The 15,994-nt window shown below is 44.8% G+C and overlaps 1 protein-coding gene across 1 annotated transcript; it reads right to left on the minus strand.

Annotated features, from left to right (window-relative positions):
* Positions 1 to 2,053: 2,053 nt before the first annotated feature.
* On the minus strand, positions 2,054 to 13,410 carry LOC128419002 (uromodulin-like). Its single transcript, XM_053399233.1, has 9 exons — positions 13,292 to 13,410; positions 10,323 to 10,394; positions 9,546 to 9,716; positions 8,246 to 8,451; positions 7,773 to 7,933; positions 6,510 to 6,755; positions 5,473 to 5,632; positions 2,530 to 2,665; positions 2,054 to 2,205 (listed from the first exon to the last, which is right to left on the minus strand). The coding sequence occupies exons 2-9, from the start codon at positions 10,390 to 10,392 to the stop codon at positions 2,114 to 2,116; spliced, it is 1,242 nt and encodes a 413-aa protein (XP_053255208.1). The 5' UTR covers positions 10,393 to 10,394; positions 13,292 to 13,410; the 3' UTR covers positions 2,054 to 2,113.
* Positions 13,411 to 15,994: the final 2,584 nt, after the last annotated feature.

Raw genomic sequence — 15,994 nt, forward strand, 5'->3', positions numbered from 1 at the left:
TAAGTTGTATCTCCCTCCCCCCTTAGAATAATAGAATTGTAAGTTGGAAGGGAATCAGAGGGTCATCTAGTCCAACTCCCTGCAATGCACAAATCCTGCCCAGAGCTGTCCCTGGGTGGGCTCCAACCATCAACCTTCTGGTTAACAGTGACCCATTGCACCAGCAACCAAGCATCCTTTTCACCTTCTGCCCAGTTTTGAAGGCACCACCTCTCCTGTTCTTTTGTCCATGCTTTCATCTTCAACCCATTTCCATGCCTCCTACTTTCTTTTTAGCCCTCTTCGAGCCCTCAATCCCCCCCCATTACTTTTCTCAACTCTTCCTTGCACACAGACCCTCCCCCTCATTCCCATGCTTCTTTTTCTCCAATTCCACAGCCCCTTTTTTCACGCTCACCAATTCCCCCATGCTGATACATGCTACTGTATCTTTAAGACAAATAGACTCTTAAGAGCAAGCTTGTTAGTGTGTTCAATTACAGAAGGTTAAGTTCAGTTAGATGACTGGTGTACACCTATGGATGCTTGGTTGTTAAAAAAAGAAAAGTATTAACTGTTTTGATTGTTTATGGATTTTTTTTTCCACACAAAAAACTAACAAGTTGGTAAGGCACTGAGTATCTGAAAGGGGCCATTAGGGCCAGCAAACCATACAGGTCCATACAGTTTCATAAGGGGTATTCAAAGTGTGTACAATGAACGACTCCTAAATAAGCAGGACCAGCCTGTTGTACGACAGTGCAGAAGGCGAGAGGAGCTATTGCCCCTGTTAGCACCTTGTATGAGAGGCTGCCGAGACTCAATAAAGCTATCCACCTGGACGATTCCTTGACAAAAGTCTATTTTGTTGTGTCAGTTTTTCTGAAAGAACCAAAGACCATGATCACTAACCACCTAGTGTGAAAAGCGAGTTGTGTTTCCCATGGTGTAAAAGAAAGAGTAGAAGTGATATGTGGGTTAATTGTGGCAGGTCTTATGGGAAAATAGATATTGTAGCTAATTGAGGAGAACGTGGAAAATCCTGGTCCAAAATGATGGTACAACTGGACATAGCCATCAGCACATACTGTATGATAGACAGCCCCAAGCAAACAGCACACCCAGCAGCAGTCTTTGGATTGGGAAGGCTCCCTGTGTCCTAGTTTAAGAAGCTTCTAGTGCCACCCTTGGCCCTCTTTCAGCACAGATTCCAGCAGGGGATGAGCTCAAGCTCAATTCTCAGGCTGCCATGTTGCTCCAGGAGTCACATCTGTGCTCTAACCTTGCGTTGCTGCAGCACTGCACATGCATAGCAAATGATGGGGAGAAACTGGGCAACCTGATGGCTCCCCACACCACCTGTATTTGCCCCGCTCCCCTTTCAGACATTAATGGAGCAACGTGCCAGGATCAAAGGACAGGCTCCCATGCTTCTGTTACAGCGCATAAACCAGGCTGCAACGTCCAAAGGTTGGGTGTGTTTGTGAGATCTGCTTTCACTTGCATTACAATACTGCAGGGCCTATGCAGCCCTTACTTGTTGGATTACAACACCCAGCAGCCCCAGCCAGCATCACCGATGGTCAGGAAGGCTGAGAGTCATGGTCCCAACAACATATGGGGATGCAGGTTGATGCTAATTGGATGGAGGGTAGCATATACATGGATCTAATAAATACAATGGTAAAATCACAAAATACCTGGTAGTGGCTTATCTACATAATGAACTGGTCAAAAGATGATGCTGATTGATTTAAACCATGCTGTCTCATTTAACCTTAAGCTAGGAATGTCTCATTACCTTTCACCGCAAGCCTGTTGGAGCAACCTCTCTTGCTATGTTAGCTAGAAGACATCTGGGTCCCTGGAGCCCCCTTCTTGGCCCTGCAGCCTCCTGCCACCCAGGAGATAGTCACACAGTAGCATCTCAACCCAAAGAAGTTCCTTCACTGCTTGCTTTGTGTGTGAAATGGGACTGCAGAGCTGAGAACAAAACAGTTCCATCATACATCGTATCTCTCACTTCTAAATTGACTCCCAGAGTAAAGCAAGCTAGTGAGTGAGACACCACATCTATCTGCAATTGTATTTATTTGGAATTCTGCTGCAGCCGCCATTTGTTTTTACAACTTGCTCATTTCTTCATGGCTTTTGCAACAGCAATCAAAATGATGACGACAGCAATACTTGCTGAAACCACTGCACCAGGGATCCACAGCTGCATTTCTGAGGGGAGGAAAAAGAGAGTCAGGCAGGTTAGTGCAACTGAGGATGGGGGTTGTGGCAAGAGAGAATGACCAAGACTGGCTGGGGATGATGGGAGATGGAGTCCAGCAGGGGCCTAAGGCTGAACACCAGTGGCCCAGATCAACCTTCCCCAAACTGGTGGTGCCTTCCAGATGTTTCAGACTACAACTCCCATCACCCCTGACCATTGACTGTGCCAGCTAGGACTGAGTGGAACTGTGGTCCAAAGTATCTGGAGGGCACCAGGTTGAGAAAGGCTGGTCTGGGCCGTTCATGACCTGATCCAGGAAAATAGGTACATACTCCAGATGAGCTGTTGGTCCTCAGCATCCTGCACTTCCAAGTGTGGTGAGGCCAGGAAACGAATGGGACCATAGGAGATGATCTTCTGGTAGTCATCAGCCAGCTCCCTCTTGCTTCTTTGCTTGCTGGGACATTGCTGCAGTCAAGATCAAGAGGGAAAAGGCGTGAGTCTTACTCCACTGCTGAATGTGTACAAAGATGCATCTTATATAACACAGAATTATAGCTACATAATGAGCCATTTCTGCAAGCCCATCAACCTGTTGTTTTCAATTTAAATAAATTAAAATGGATCTCCTCTTCCCTCCCAAGAGCCACAAGGAAGGATACAATACATAAGCATCTTATTTGATCTTTTGCTACAAGTTTTGGGAAAGGGAAGAATAAAAAAAAATGTTGTCCTGGATCAGCACATGGGTTACTGTAGTCCAACATTTCGGTTTCCAACAGTAGACAGTTCAGCCAAGCCCTGCTCTGTGTCACTTTCACATGTTCAATCATTAGTCTGTTCTGCCCTCTTTATGCATTAATCTGTATTACAAATGACTGTGCAGATTTTTTTTAAAAAAAAGGTTGAAAGAAAAACTGTGTTCACATCACACATTTAAAGCACAAGTCTTCCCTGCTGCAAGAATCCTGGGAGCTCTAGTTTGCCAAGGATGCTAAGAATTGTAGCTGTATAAGGGGGTAAATTACAGTTTCCAGGAATCTTGGGAGGAGTGGGTGCTTTAAATATATGGCATACCTGCAGCCAAAGTACATTTAAATGTTTATTAAATTGTTACATTTTTATTTTGGTTTAATTGCCATTTTTCAGATCATTAGTCTCACAAAGCAGTTTACAAGCATGAACATATATAAAAAATATCATTAAAATCCCCCCCTAGAAACAGTTGTTTGTTGTGCTATATCTTAAAAATTAATTATTTTATTACTTAACTCGTGCATAAAACATAAGAAGAGCCTGATGGATCCGGCTAGTGGCCCAACTAGTTCCCTTTTCACAGTAGCTGACCAGATGCCCATTATGGGAAACCCGCAAGTGGAAGCTGAGCACAACATCACCCCCCACCCTTGCAGCTTCCAGCAACTGGGATTCAGAAGTATTACTGCCTCTGACCATTGTAGTTAACAGCCATTGATAGCTTTCTCCTCTATGAATTTGCCTAGGCCTCTTTTAAAGCCATCTAAGTTGGTGGCTATTACTGCCTCATGCACGAGAGAGTTCCACATACTTTAACTTTGCAGTGTGTGAAGTCCTTTATTTTATCTGTCCGGAATCTTCCAACGTTCAGCTTCACTGGATGTCATCATCCCACTCCACCCCCACCCCCACCCCACCCTGCAACCTTGACCTTAGTATTTAGCTTTGCATGTGCACCCATGCTCCTAAATCCAGTCCTTCTCAATCCAGGAGTTTAACTTCGCAGTCTTTTCTTTTCTCATCCTTCCTACCCTTCTACAAAATTGTTTGTTGTTCTTTAATAGTTAAGTAAAAGGTAAAAAAAAAAAGTAAAGGACTTCTGGATGGTTTCGTCCAGTCAAAGGTGACTATGGGGTTGCGGCGCTCATCTTGCTTTCAGGCCGAAGGAGCCGGCTTTCCGGGTCATGTGACCAGCAGGGCTAAACCGCTTCTGGTGCAATGGAACACCGTGACTCCGTTTACCTTCCCACCGCAGCGGTACCGATTTATCTACTTGCACTGGTGTGCTTTCGAACTGCTAGGTTGGCAGAAGCTGGGACAGAGCAATGGGAGCTCACTCCATCATGCGGATTTGAACCGCCGACCTTCTGATCGGCAAGCCCAAGGGGCTCAGTGGTTTAGATCACAGTGCCACCCGTGTCCCTATTAGTTAAGTACAATACCCTTGTCCCCACCCATCAAGGGGCATTAGCTGTCTTCTTTTTTCTGAAGCAGTGGCTGAGTTTTATACCGTCACCTCTCCATCCTTTCACAATATTTTGCTAAATTATATTAATTTTTTTTAAATCTACTTTAGCATACACCTCTGCTGCATCAGTGGCACATCCTTGTAGCTGTTTGGTCACTACTGTACTGGGCATCAACAGCAGCTTCATAGCTTACAGATTTATTTTAAATTTCCAGGCACTGGTAAGCAAATCTCTCACCTCTAGCAGCCTCACCCTTGCCAGTGGGTTTGCTTCTGCCCACTAAGCAAGCAGCAGCCTCATGGCTAAGTGCATTTCAGAATTTCCAACCACTCTATCTCACCTTTGCACCAGCAACCCCACCCTGACAATGGTTTGCTATACTTGTATATACAGCTGCAGCAGCAACCACCAGCTAGTATATATTTTTTACAATACCTCATCTTTAAGAGTTGCACCCTTATATGCATATATTTTTTGCTATACTTCTGGGCATTAGCTGCAGCCTAGTGGACAAATGTTTGTTTTTAATTCCCCAACAACTAGATCTCTCAAATTTAGTATGCCACCAGTAATTATTCCTTTATTATCAAAATTGTGGAGTCAGACCACAACCCCTGAAATGCAGGATTATTACTCGCTTGCTATACTTTTATATACCGGGCATAGCAGCAGCCTAGCAGATTACATAGTTCTACTTTTAAATTACAGTGTCTCAAGTTTAGTACACCAGTAGCAATACCCTTATTCCAGTTTGCAATCCTTTGTTTTGCTCTTCTACATTTCTTTGGTGTGATTGTACACACACAAACACACATACACATCATTATAAAAGAGAGGCACTCATTATAGAAGAATTTCACTGGTGGCGGGGGCGGGGAGCCTTCCATTGACTAAGGAATATATTTTTCAGCACAAGGATGAGGAAGGTCAATGGGATCCTGCTAGCATCTGAGGATACATGCGAGCCCAGGAGCACCACAGTGGCGACCTACACCCTACAGAGATGCAGAAGAGTGCCCAATATCCTAAAGACACAGAGAGAGAGGTTACCTTGGCGCAGGGCTCTTTGTTCTCCGGTACACAAAGGCGCACTTGGCAGTGCAGGAACACCTCCTGGAAGTTTTTGAACTGGAACATCTGAAAGCTAAACTTTGCCACAGTGCTGTTACCAACGGCATTGAGGAAAGTCAGCGTCTTGTCGTGCGGGCACCTGGAAGAGACCAAGCACAAGCTTAAATGTCCAGGCTCCCAACTTAACCCAGGCTGTAAGCATTCAGTCCTGGAACACAATTTTTTTTAAAAAAAGTGCATTTGATAATGTGCAAGTGCCTTTCACCCCACTGGTAACCACAGGCAGCTTTAGGAGCATCGTTGGTCATACCCTGCATTGGCAAGGCTCATTTGACAACGGTGAGAAACCGAGCCTCCAGTGTCATCGGCTCAGTCCAGTGGAACTCTCTGCCAAGGGAGATTCAATAGGCGCTTTCTGTGCCAGCTTTTATTTTTATTTTTTATAAATGATTTTTATTGGTTTTACATATAATCACATTACATAACATCGTATCCTCTTGTTTTATCTCTTTGGATCGACTGAGCCTAACGACTTCCCTCCCTCCCATCTGATGGTTTACAAAATTAAACTTTACATCTTTACATTTCGCTTCAATTCCTATCCTTGTTGTATCATTACCTAAAATATTATATTACTCATCCTGAATAGGTAGCAATTTCACCTTACAAATCCTCAGATAATTCTGTGCCAGCTTTTAAATGGCTGCCGGAAACATTCCCCACCCCCACCAGGCCTATGCAGGCAGTTAAGAATACATCTTTCCCCAATAGTTAACTGATGCCTGCTTTTAATTTTTTTTATTGTATGGTTTTATGTTTTCATTGCTGTAAACCATTTTGATATTCTTGTTTATGATATAGTGGTATGAAAATATATTTTTTATGAATAAATAATGGGGGGGGGGAGTTTACTTGTAAAGCCCGCAACTCACTTGCAGAGGCTTTGCAACCCACAGGTTGGGGAAAGCGGATATACAGGATCAAACCCCTCAACAAATGCCATGCCAGACTCTCACCCCTTCATGATCAGGAAGTGCTTTGTGCTGTCCAGTGGGTCACCTGTCGGAGTGCCCCAGCAGTCCTCCATGCCGAGGAAGAAGTACTTCGCCTGATCCTGCCCTTCTATTTTCACGAGGACGTAGAGCATGTCTGTTATGAGGAACGTCAGTTGTGACTTGGCATAGGCACGCACATAGCTGGCGTTTTCATACAGCTGCATGTTGACTCTGAAGTCCCCTTCCTTGGCCGTAAACTGGACAATCCTAGGAAAAGAGGCAGCCACACACAAACCCCGTCAGAGTCAGTCAGGGATTCACATGGACAAACCTAACCCACCTGCCCATGTTTATCCGCTCTCCCACAATCACCACCTTTCCCCACCCAATTCTGGAGTCCCAGGACAAGATACAAGGAAGTTAAATAAGTATATCTAATAGCAAACTCAGGTGATGAATGCCGGAAGAAGCGAAGACAAAATGAGAAGAGGGAGATTCCAGCATGCCTAGGGAGAACCCATTTTCAGAAGTACCAAATCAGACTATTGGTCCATCTAACTGGCCCACTTCCAGACCGGATTGTCACAATAATCTCCATGTGGGACTGCCCTTGAAGACTGCTTGGAAACTTCAACTAGTCCAAAATTCAGAGGCCAGATTACAACTGGGGTTCCATTTAGATCTCATATAATCTGGTATACTGGCTTGCAGGCCAAATTCAACATCAGTTTAAAGCCCTAAACAACTCATGTCCCAAATACCTGAAAGACTCCCTCCTTCCCTATAGACCCCCTCAGGCATTAAGATCCAATTCAGTTCCAGCAGGATTTAAAATACCCTCATGAAAATTCAAAGCATTTTAGTACGATTTTCTAATATACACATATGGAATTGTGTCTCATATACACATTGTTTTCGAAAACATTTTATCATTATGTATTTTTGTTTCATATTTTCACTTTCCATTGCTACGCGCACTTTACCCTAGTGCATGCATTTTTGTACACATTACTCAGCTGGAGAACTGCATTGCAAAATTCGGAGAAGTGTGAATTTTGGGGGACGGCTGTGCTTTGGTTTGCGTCTTGCTTCAGGAAGTGAAAATTAGATGGGTTTGCCTTTAAACTGAACCAAAGTTCTCCCCCACCCCCCTCGGCCAGCCCTGCAGCACATGCCACAATGGAGCAAGGATGGGGGAACAGGCCAAAGGCTGTGGCCATCAGAGGAAAGCCCCTGGCCAGAGTCATCACAACAACAACTACAACAACTACAACAACCACCTACTTGTCCACAGGCCTGAGTCCGTAGCTCAGGCCAACCACCTGCTTGGAGGCATAGATGCAGGAGAAGTGCAAGCGGATCTGGATGCTCCTGGTGATGATACTCTGGTCGTTGTCACTGCCGGACTCAATCACATTGGCGTAGGACACATGAGTCTCATTGATCTGAAAATGGACCAGAAACTGGATTAGGGGGTTCAAAACCACATGTGGATAAAGAGGGCAACAATATAAAATCTGGCCACAGTACTTCATGCATTGGTTACTTCAAGATTGAATTTCTGTAATGTAATGGATGGGAGGAGGAAGAGGGATAAGAACACGAAGAAGAAAAGAAGGAGGAGGAAGGCTATCAATGGCAGTGAGCATGTCTATATATTTTTTGTGAAATTGCTCCAGATTTGTATATGAAATAAAAATAAGTAGTTGCACACTTGTGTGGATCTTCTTCTTTACGAACTGCTCCAGAGCACTTACATTAGTGGTGGAGCCACAGGTGGTGTGGTTCTCCCCAGTCAGCTTTGCACCAAAGTAACTGACTCCGTCTTGCCATTGCTCGGAGACCAGGCAGGTACGGCTACTCAGGTGGAGAGAGGCCAGGGGGATCCTCAGCATTTCAAATGCTTCCTTCCTCACCAGCATCCTCATGAATTCTTCCATGCATTCCAGTTTCACCACCATTTCTGGGGGAGAAAATCCATCAATTAGAGCACGTGGGGAACCTCCCTACCTCTGAGCAGTGCATGCAGTGGTGGGTGGGTGCTTGTGGGTGCATGCCAGTGGGCGTGACCCGTGCTGGCAATAGGAGGGGCCATTAAGACCCCATCTACACTATACATTTAAACCAGTATAATACTACTTTAATCCTAAAGGCTTACCCCAGAGAACCATGGGAACTGTAGTTGTTCGGAGCTAAAATTCTCAGAGTGGTTTAACGGTAAATCCCTTTTTGCAGGGAACTATGGGAATTGTACCTCTCTGAGGGGAATAGGGGCCTCCTAACAACTCTCAGCACCCTAAACAAACAACAATTCCCAGAATTCTTTGGGTGAAAGTGGTTCAAAGTGATATGAAACCATGGTGTGCTTTAATTTTATAGTGCAGATGGGGCCTAAAACACACACACACACACACACACACACACACACACATTCTGTTTTATCAGGTTGCTAGGGTGGGAGGTTAAGCACTCCATTCCTTCACAGACAATTCCAATGCAGCCCAAATTGCTATCCTGTTGCTGCAGGAAACTATCTAGAGTAGCAGGGCTCTATATGTGCACATCTGTGGGCTGAAAATGTTTGGGTGTGTGAAAGAGTGTGGACAAAGCCCTGTCCTATTGCAGCTCTGGCCCCGCCCACTACTGGCATGTGGCCCCACAGAAGTCTGGTCTTAAGCGACCGTGGCCCTCAGGCTGAAAAAGGTTCACCACCTCTGCTTCAGAAATACCCCAGAATCCTTCGTAATGTAAAATATGATTTGGCAGATCCTTCAGGGGTTTTTTTGGCAAAGTGGTGTGAAAGGAAGGAACTTTGAAAGCCTGCCTCAGAAGGCAGTGGACTCTCCTTCACTGGAAGCTTTTAAACAGAGGTTGGGTGGCCATCTGTCAGGGATTCTCTAGTTGCAATTCCTGCGTTGCAGGGGGTTGGACTAGATGGCCCTTGGGACCCCTTCCAACTCTACCATTCTATAATTAGGACCAACCACACCCAGGGATGCAAGGGAGACGGGGAGAGAAAGACATACACTTCCCCACAGCACAGCAGACCTGTGTTACCTTTACAGCGCAAGCCAGTGAACCCTGGCTTACAAGAGCAGTTGGCATTGTTCCCAACTGCGGTGCAGTCTCCCTGGTTCCAGCATGGGTTTGGGAAGCAAGGCTCTCCCAGATTCCTCCGAGGACGTGAGGCAGCTTCTCCTCTTGCACTGGGAACCTCCATCAGATGACCTACAGCAGAGGAAAGCCGTCATTCTGTTGGCCAGTGGAGGGGTGGGAGGTCAGGTACCCTACTTTACGGAGAACAGTCCTCAATTGGATGGGCTGCCCAGTCCCAAGTCTGGTCCTGAATGGGGTAACTGTGCCCCTGAAGGAGCAGGTGCACAGCTTGGGAGTAATTTTGGACTCATAGCTGTCCGTGGAGGTGCAGGTCAATTCTGTGTTCTGGTACACAGGCTGACAGGGCCATCTTAAGCATATTCGGTGCCGTGGTTCAAAGATCCCTCTGGTGCCCCCCCTTTCCCAGAGTTGTCGACCTTTCCCCAAGCCTCTGTGGGGATCACTCTCCTCCCACGGAGGCTTGGGAAGGAAGCTGCATGCCTGCCAGCCATATAGTTGGTGGGGCGCAGCTTCCATCCTAAACCTCTACGGGGATCGCTCACCTCCAGCGGAGGCTTGGGAGGCAAGCTGCATGCCCACCAGCCATATGGTTGATGGGGCACAGTTGGCAAACTGTAAACTCAGTTTTCAATGACGCTTCTATGGCCATCTTATCTATTGCCCTGATGACGTTCCATCAGCCTCTTTGTTTTCCAGGAAGGCCATCAGGAAACTTACTGTGATAAGTTGTCTCTGTAGCAGGCAGGAGGAGTACCAGAACTAGGAGCAACAAGCACTTCATGGCCATTTCTGGGGGGCAGAGAGAGAGAGAGAGAGAGAGAGAGAGAGAGAGAGAGAGAGAGAGACCTTGGAGTCATAGACGATATTGCGAATATGTCAACCCAATGTGCAGTGACCATGGGGGAAAAAAAGCAAATTCCATACTAGAAATCATTAGAAAATGAATTGAAAATAAAACTGCCAGTATTATACTGCCATTATGCAAATATATGGTGCGACTGCATTTGGAATATTTTGTGCGGTTCTGGACATCTCACCTCAAAATGGATATTGTGTAGTTGTGAAAGGTTTAGAAGGCAGCCCTGTTTAGGGAAGTTTTTAATGTTTGAAGTTTTATTCTGTTTTTAGTGTTCTGTTGGGAGCCGTCCAGAGTCAGGGGCATAGCAAGGGGGGTGCGGTAAAGTGTCCCACTGAGGGGAGTGACAAAATGGTGGGCAGCACTCACTGCGGGGCCTGCAGCACGCCCAAGCCACATGTCTCTCCGAGGAGTGACATGGTGGCATGGGCACCCGCAGGCTCCACACTGCCCCAAATGGTCAACCCGCCACCTCACCCTCAGTGGTAGGGCGGCTGAGTGGGAAGAGGCAAGCAGACTCCTTGGAGGCCCCTCTGTGCCCCCATGGGCGGCTGGCCCAGTCCCTGGGTGCAGGGCAGGCGCGCCATCCCAGGCGCCTGATCGGCTTGCTCCGCCACTGCCCAGAGTGGCTAGGGAAACCTAGCCAGATGGGCGGGCTTTAAATAATAAAATGATGATGATGATGATGATGATGATGATGAAAAGGGCAAACCAAATGGAGCAACTCCCCTAGGAAAAAAGCCTGCAATATATGGGACTTTTTAGTTTAAAGGTGAGGAAGAGGCAACATTATAGAAGGGTATAAAATTATGCATGGCATTGAGAAAGTGGACAGAGAAACATTTCTCTCCCTCTCTTATAGCACTAGAACTCAGGTACATCGACGAAGCTGAATGTTGGAAGATTCAGGACAGATAAAAGAAAGGACTTGTTCATGCAGTGCAGAGTTAAACCCTGGAATGCTACACCTTGATGGGGCTTGTTGCATTTTTAAGGTTGGTTGTAATCATGCTGAACAGCTGTGAGCAGAAGGATTTAAAAAACCATTGGTTAATTTTAAAGCCAGCCAGTGACCAGAGATGATGATTGCAGTCCAACAAGGTCTGGGGAACTGAAGTTGAAGATGGAAGGGCTGTTCAGTGTGGTAGAAAGTCTGGTTTAAAAATAAGGAATTCTAAGGAGGAAAGTATGGATGGAGGGTGTGTGTGTCTTGAAATAGCCAACCAGCTGTGAGCAACAGGACCCGAGCAGGTACTCAGGTCAAGAGTCTTCCCCTCTATGGTTAGATATATGCATTTCTATTTAAAATATAGTAAATATTTCTAAATTCGAAAACATTATGGAATTCTATGTCCCCTTTTGTCCCCATTTCTGATGACACCTCTCCTGGTTTGGCAATGTGTACATGCCCCCCCCAAGAAATCTACCCACCAGCAAACTGCAGCAGCCTGTTGTAGCAATTGTGATGTGCAGTGCTAGGTGCTGCATGATTTCAGTGGCACTTTATCAATGCTTCTATTTCTCATACATTGCATTTTATTGCATTCAGTATAATTTATAACACAATATATAAGGAATAAAGGAGACACATTGAAACACTATTAAAAAATGAATATGCTATGGATGTGCCATCTTCCATCTTCAACCACAAATCCAAAGACACCATGCAGATAACCTGAATGAAGCTAGGGGAAGACTGTTTGGGAACCCCTGGGAAATATTAAGAGGTGGGGAGTGGGAAGCAAAGGAGGAGCTCTCCAATAATGAGGGGCTGTAGAGTTGGAGAAAGTGCCACATAGGTACCAGAATATTTCTTTTTTAGATCAGAAAACCAAAATGGCATTGAGGGATGGATGTGAGGATGTCTTAATGGTAGCAAGAAAGAATTGTAGTAAATAATACAATAGGGTTATCCACAGAACTGGTTCTACAATTATTATTTTTAAAAATAAATGATTAACCAAGCAGTTAAACTTCCACAGTCTCCTTCATATTATAAAGGGGGAAACAGACTGTTTTGCCTAGCAGTGAATAGAACCTTTACCCAACTGTTTGCAAAATTAGCAACTTCAGAGAACTTGAGGTTATGGCTTGGATAGGATTGCCAGCTTTTTTTTGCAGATCAGATACCTATGCCTTTAAGAGCTGCATCTCACAGGCCGATGTTGGGTGGATCTAACTTTCTCAACTAAAATGTGTTTCAGGCACCTGTTAAGACATAGGATCCCTGACTGGAAAAAAAAATTGCAAACAGACATGGGAACAATTATATTCTACATTTAGAATGTCAGTTTCCAAAATTGTATCACCCCAGCATACTTTGGGGGGAAAGCAAAACAAATAGCTATCAGTATCACCATTTAAACACCAGCATCTCAAAGACATTTACCAAGCCTTTTGACTGCTCATTGCTTGGGAATACATATTAGGGTTGTCATATGTCCATAATTTCCCAGACATAGCTGGAATAAGGCAGTCAGAAGTAGTGTCCAGGTGGAAACCACTGAGACGTCTGGGAAAATCTGGACGTATGGCAACCCATGTCAGAAGTCAACAACTTTGTCCCCCACAAAAAAAAACTCAACAAACTCACGTTTTGAAATACAGCAACTCTCATATATATTTATATAACATTGCCTTCTAACATAGCAGCTTGAGAGAAAAGAAAAGAGAATTGGGACTTTTTTCCAAAGGGAGCACTTGAACACAGAGATAGGATACTGCCAAAACTAGTTAGAGCTCTGTGCATTCAGCCTAAAATGACAAAACAATGATAATACAACACATCCCTTTCCAAAGCTTTTAAGGGTACAAGCCATTGCACACTTACTTGGAAGTAGGCCCCTTTGGCTAGAGATGGATAAAGGAGACCAGGCTGCATCCACAACTTCGCTGCTCAGGCTCTTACTCGCTTCAGCCAGCTTCTTGCAACCTCGCAGCTCCTCCTCAGCTGCCACACAGACCTCCCTTCCACCCACCCAGCTCCTTATATTATCTCTCAGCAGCTGACCCTCTTCCTATCCCACCAAGGCTTCCCTAGGGATTGTTTTTGTGCCATTTCGAGGTCTTCTCATTGCAGCTGTCAACAGAAAGTTTCATCTTCCTGCTTTTAATTTCAGGTCTCCATCAACCGTCACCCAAGGTCCAAAACAACTGTCCGGTTTTGCTCTTTGTTGTTTTATTATTTTCTGCTAGTCATTTTGAGAATTATTGGTATCCTTCATCTCCTCAACTGTGCTTTGAAAAAAGTGCTTTCTTTGTGGGGGAGGGTGTTCCAGATGTTCCTCATAACGATCATTGAATGGAAACGTTGCAGGTGTTTAACTACATCTCTGCTTTTATATCTAAAGGGCAGAAGCAGACCCAGATAAGATTTCTGCATGAGTTTTCCTCCCCAAAGCAGTCAGAGAAATCTCAAGCTTGTACTGAACTGGGGGAAGAGGCAAGAGAAAGGTCCCTCATGAAACTGACTCCAGGAGCAGCAGTTGCCCATTATCTTTATTAAGACCAACTGGAAATCTCAAAAGAGTTAGTTACCTTTCATTCTGCACACCTGTGGTCCCCAGTAAATGGTATTCGGTAGCAGATGAGGCTGATGGAAGTTCCACAGGGCTGTGGTTCAGTAGTAGAGCACATGGCCACTGGGAGGAGTGCAGAAAGAAGATTTGTGTAGGAAAGGGGCATAGGAAGGGGGCGGACAGCCCCAGGTGTCATCCCAGAGGGGGTGACAAAATGCCCCCTAGGCAGATCCCTGCTGTGCCAATCGCCCCCCTGGTGGATCACCACCACGCCGATAGGCCCCCTGGGCGGATCGCTGCAGTGCCCCCATGCCCAGATCGCCCCGCCCCTGCTGCTCCGGGTGCCGGAACAGCAAGCTACACCCCTGTGTGTATCTGTAGCCTTCATCTGCCCCAGCTGCAGCAAAACATCTCTCTCCTGCAACTGTCCAACTGCTTGACCTCACCCGCAAAGGCACACTCCTCCATTGTCTCCCAGGACAGATAGATGCCAACCATTCCATGTTTTGCATGTAGCAAGACCCAGGTTCAACCCCTGATTCCCTGGCACCTCCAGACAGACATGGGAACATCTCCTGCCTGGTATCCTGGTATTCAGTGCTAGTCCTACTACTCAGAGTAGTTCCATTGAGATCAATGGACATGACTAATTTGGGTTCATTAATTTCAGTGGGTCTACTTTGCGTAGGACTTAGTTGAATACCAGCTACACTCTTCAGCTTCATTGTGGCTTCCGTTTTCTAATTGGATGGAAGCTGGTTTGAGGGGAAGCAAATAAAACAGGAGTGTTTCTCAAGAAGCTGGAGGATACCAGTGGACTGTGGCTAACGTCACTGGTGCTCGGCTTCAAACACCAGAGGTGGGAGCTAGGGATGGGGAAGAAGTTCGGCTCACATTTAAAGCCTAATTTATCAAATTCACACTTTCCAAAATAATGAGAAACCGAAACACAGTAAAATTCACACTTATCTAAATTTTGTTATGTTCTCCAACCAAATAGTATTTACAAAAATGCATAAGATATACATAAAATGAATATATTAATGAAAACACAAAAATGCACATTATTAGGAGGAATTGCTTGCCAACCAAATATGTTTAATAGGAAAAATTTGCACTAAAATGCTGAAGAGGTTTCACAAGAAAGCTAGAATAAGTAGTAATGTGTGCACAGTCCAGCTTGCAACAGTACTGCAACTGGCTTCTGCATGTGCCTTGGGAGAAGGTGCCATCTTGTCTTGCACCTCAGGCAGCAAAATATATTGAGCTGGCCCTGCTCCATCTTGACTCTTAATGATAATTACGGTAACACCACTTGAAATAATGGCTGCAGCCTTCCATTGAAAAGCACCCAGGTACAGATTATGTGACAGGCAGAAATTCAACTTATAAGGTATCAGGAACAAGAGTGTTACAGTTTTGTAGGAGCAAGGAGTGTTTAGAGTTGCTGGCTTGAATTGATCATGTTTGTATCTGTGAAATGAACTTGTAACTTTTCTTCAGGAAACAATAAAAGTTATTAACCAGGAAAAAAATGAAAATCAAACCAATATCACTTCTCCCCATGAGTGCATCTCCCTGTTTTGGGCATGCTGTATTTAGTCATTTATTTAACAAAGTTTGCTTGATGGAAAGAAAACCTCAAAGCTGTTTACAGAAATATGAAAGAAAACATTATCTTTTTAAATATATATATATAGAGAGAGAGAGAGAGTTTTACAAAACATATTTAAATTCAAACAAAACAGCCACCTCATCATTTAGGATTCCCTGAATCCTTTGACTCCCCTCCATCCTGCCATGGTTACCATTATCAATCTCCCTCCCCCCAACTGCTTCCCTTATTTTCTCTTTTTTAAAAAAAGAAAAATAATCCATTTTTACCATAGTTTTTCATACATTACAAGCATCACTCAAATCCTGCCAAAGTTTTTAGTTGTTTACAGTGTTCTCTTAAATACATTATAAATTTTCCCCATTCCTTCTTAAAATTCTTCTCTTCCTGATTTCTGATT

This window comes from Podarcis raffonei, chromosome 8 (genome assembly GCF_027172205.1).
Source record: "Podarcis raffonei isolate rPodRaf1 chromosome 8, rPodRaf1.pri, whole genome shotgun sequence".
In the NCBI taxonomy this organism is placed as follows: domain Eukaryota; kingdom Metazoa; phylum Chordata; class Lepidosauria; order Squamata; family Lacertidae; genus Podarcis; species Podarcis raffonei.

What these genes read in the sequence shown, in the direction of transcription:
- LOC128419002 (XM_053399233.1), bottom strand. Translation starts at nt 10,392, where the DNA reads ATGGCCATGAAGTGCTTGTTGCTCCTAGTTCTGGTACTCCTCCTGCCT. An exon ending in CACTGGCTTGCGCTGTAAAG is followed by an intron (nt 8,452 to 9,545) that starts GTAACACAGGTC and finishes TTTCTCCCCCAG; the next exon opens with AAATGGTGGTGAAACTGGAA. An exon ending in GGACTCAGGCCTGTGGACAA is followed by an intron (nt 6,756 to 7,772) that starts GTAGGTGGTTGT and finishes CTCTTTTCCTAG; the next exon opens with GATTGTCCAGTTTACGGCCA.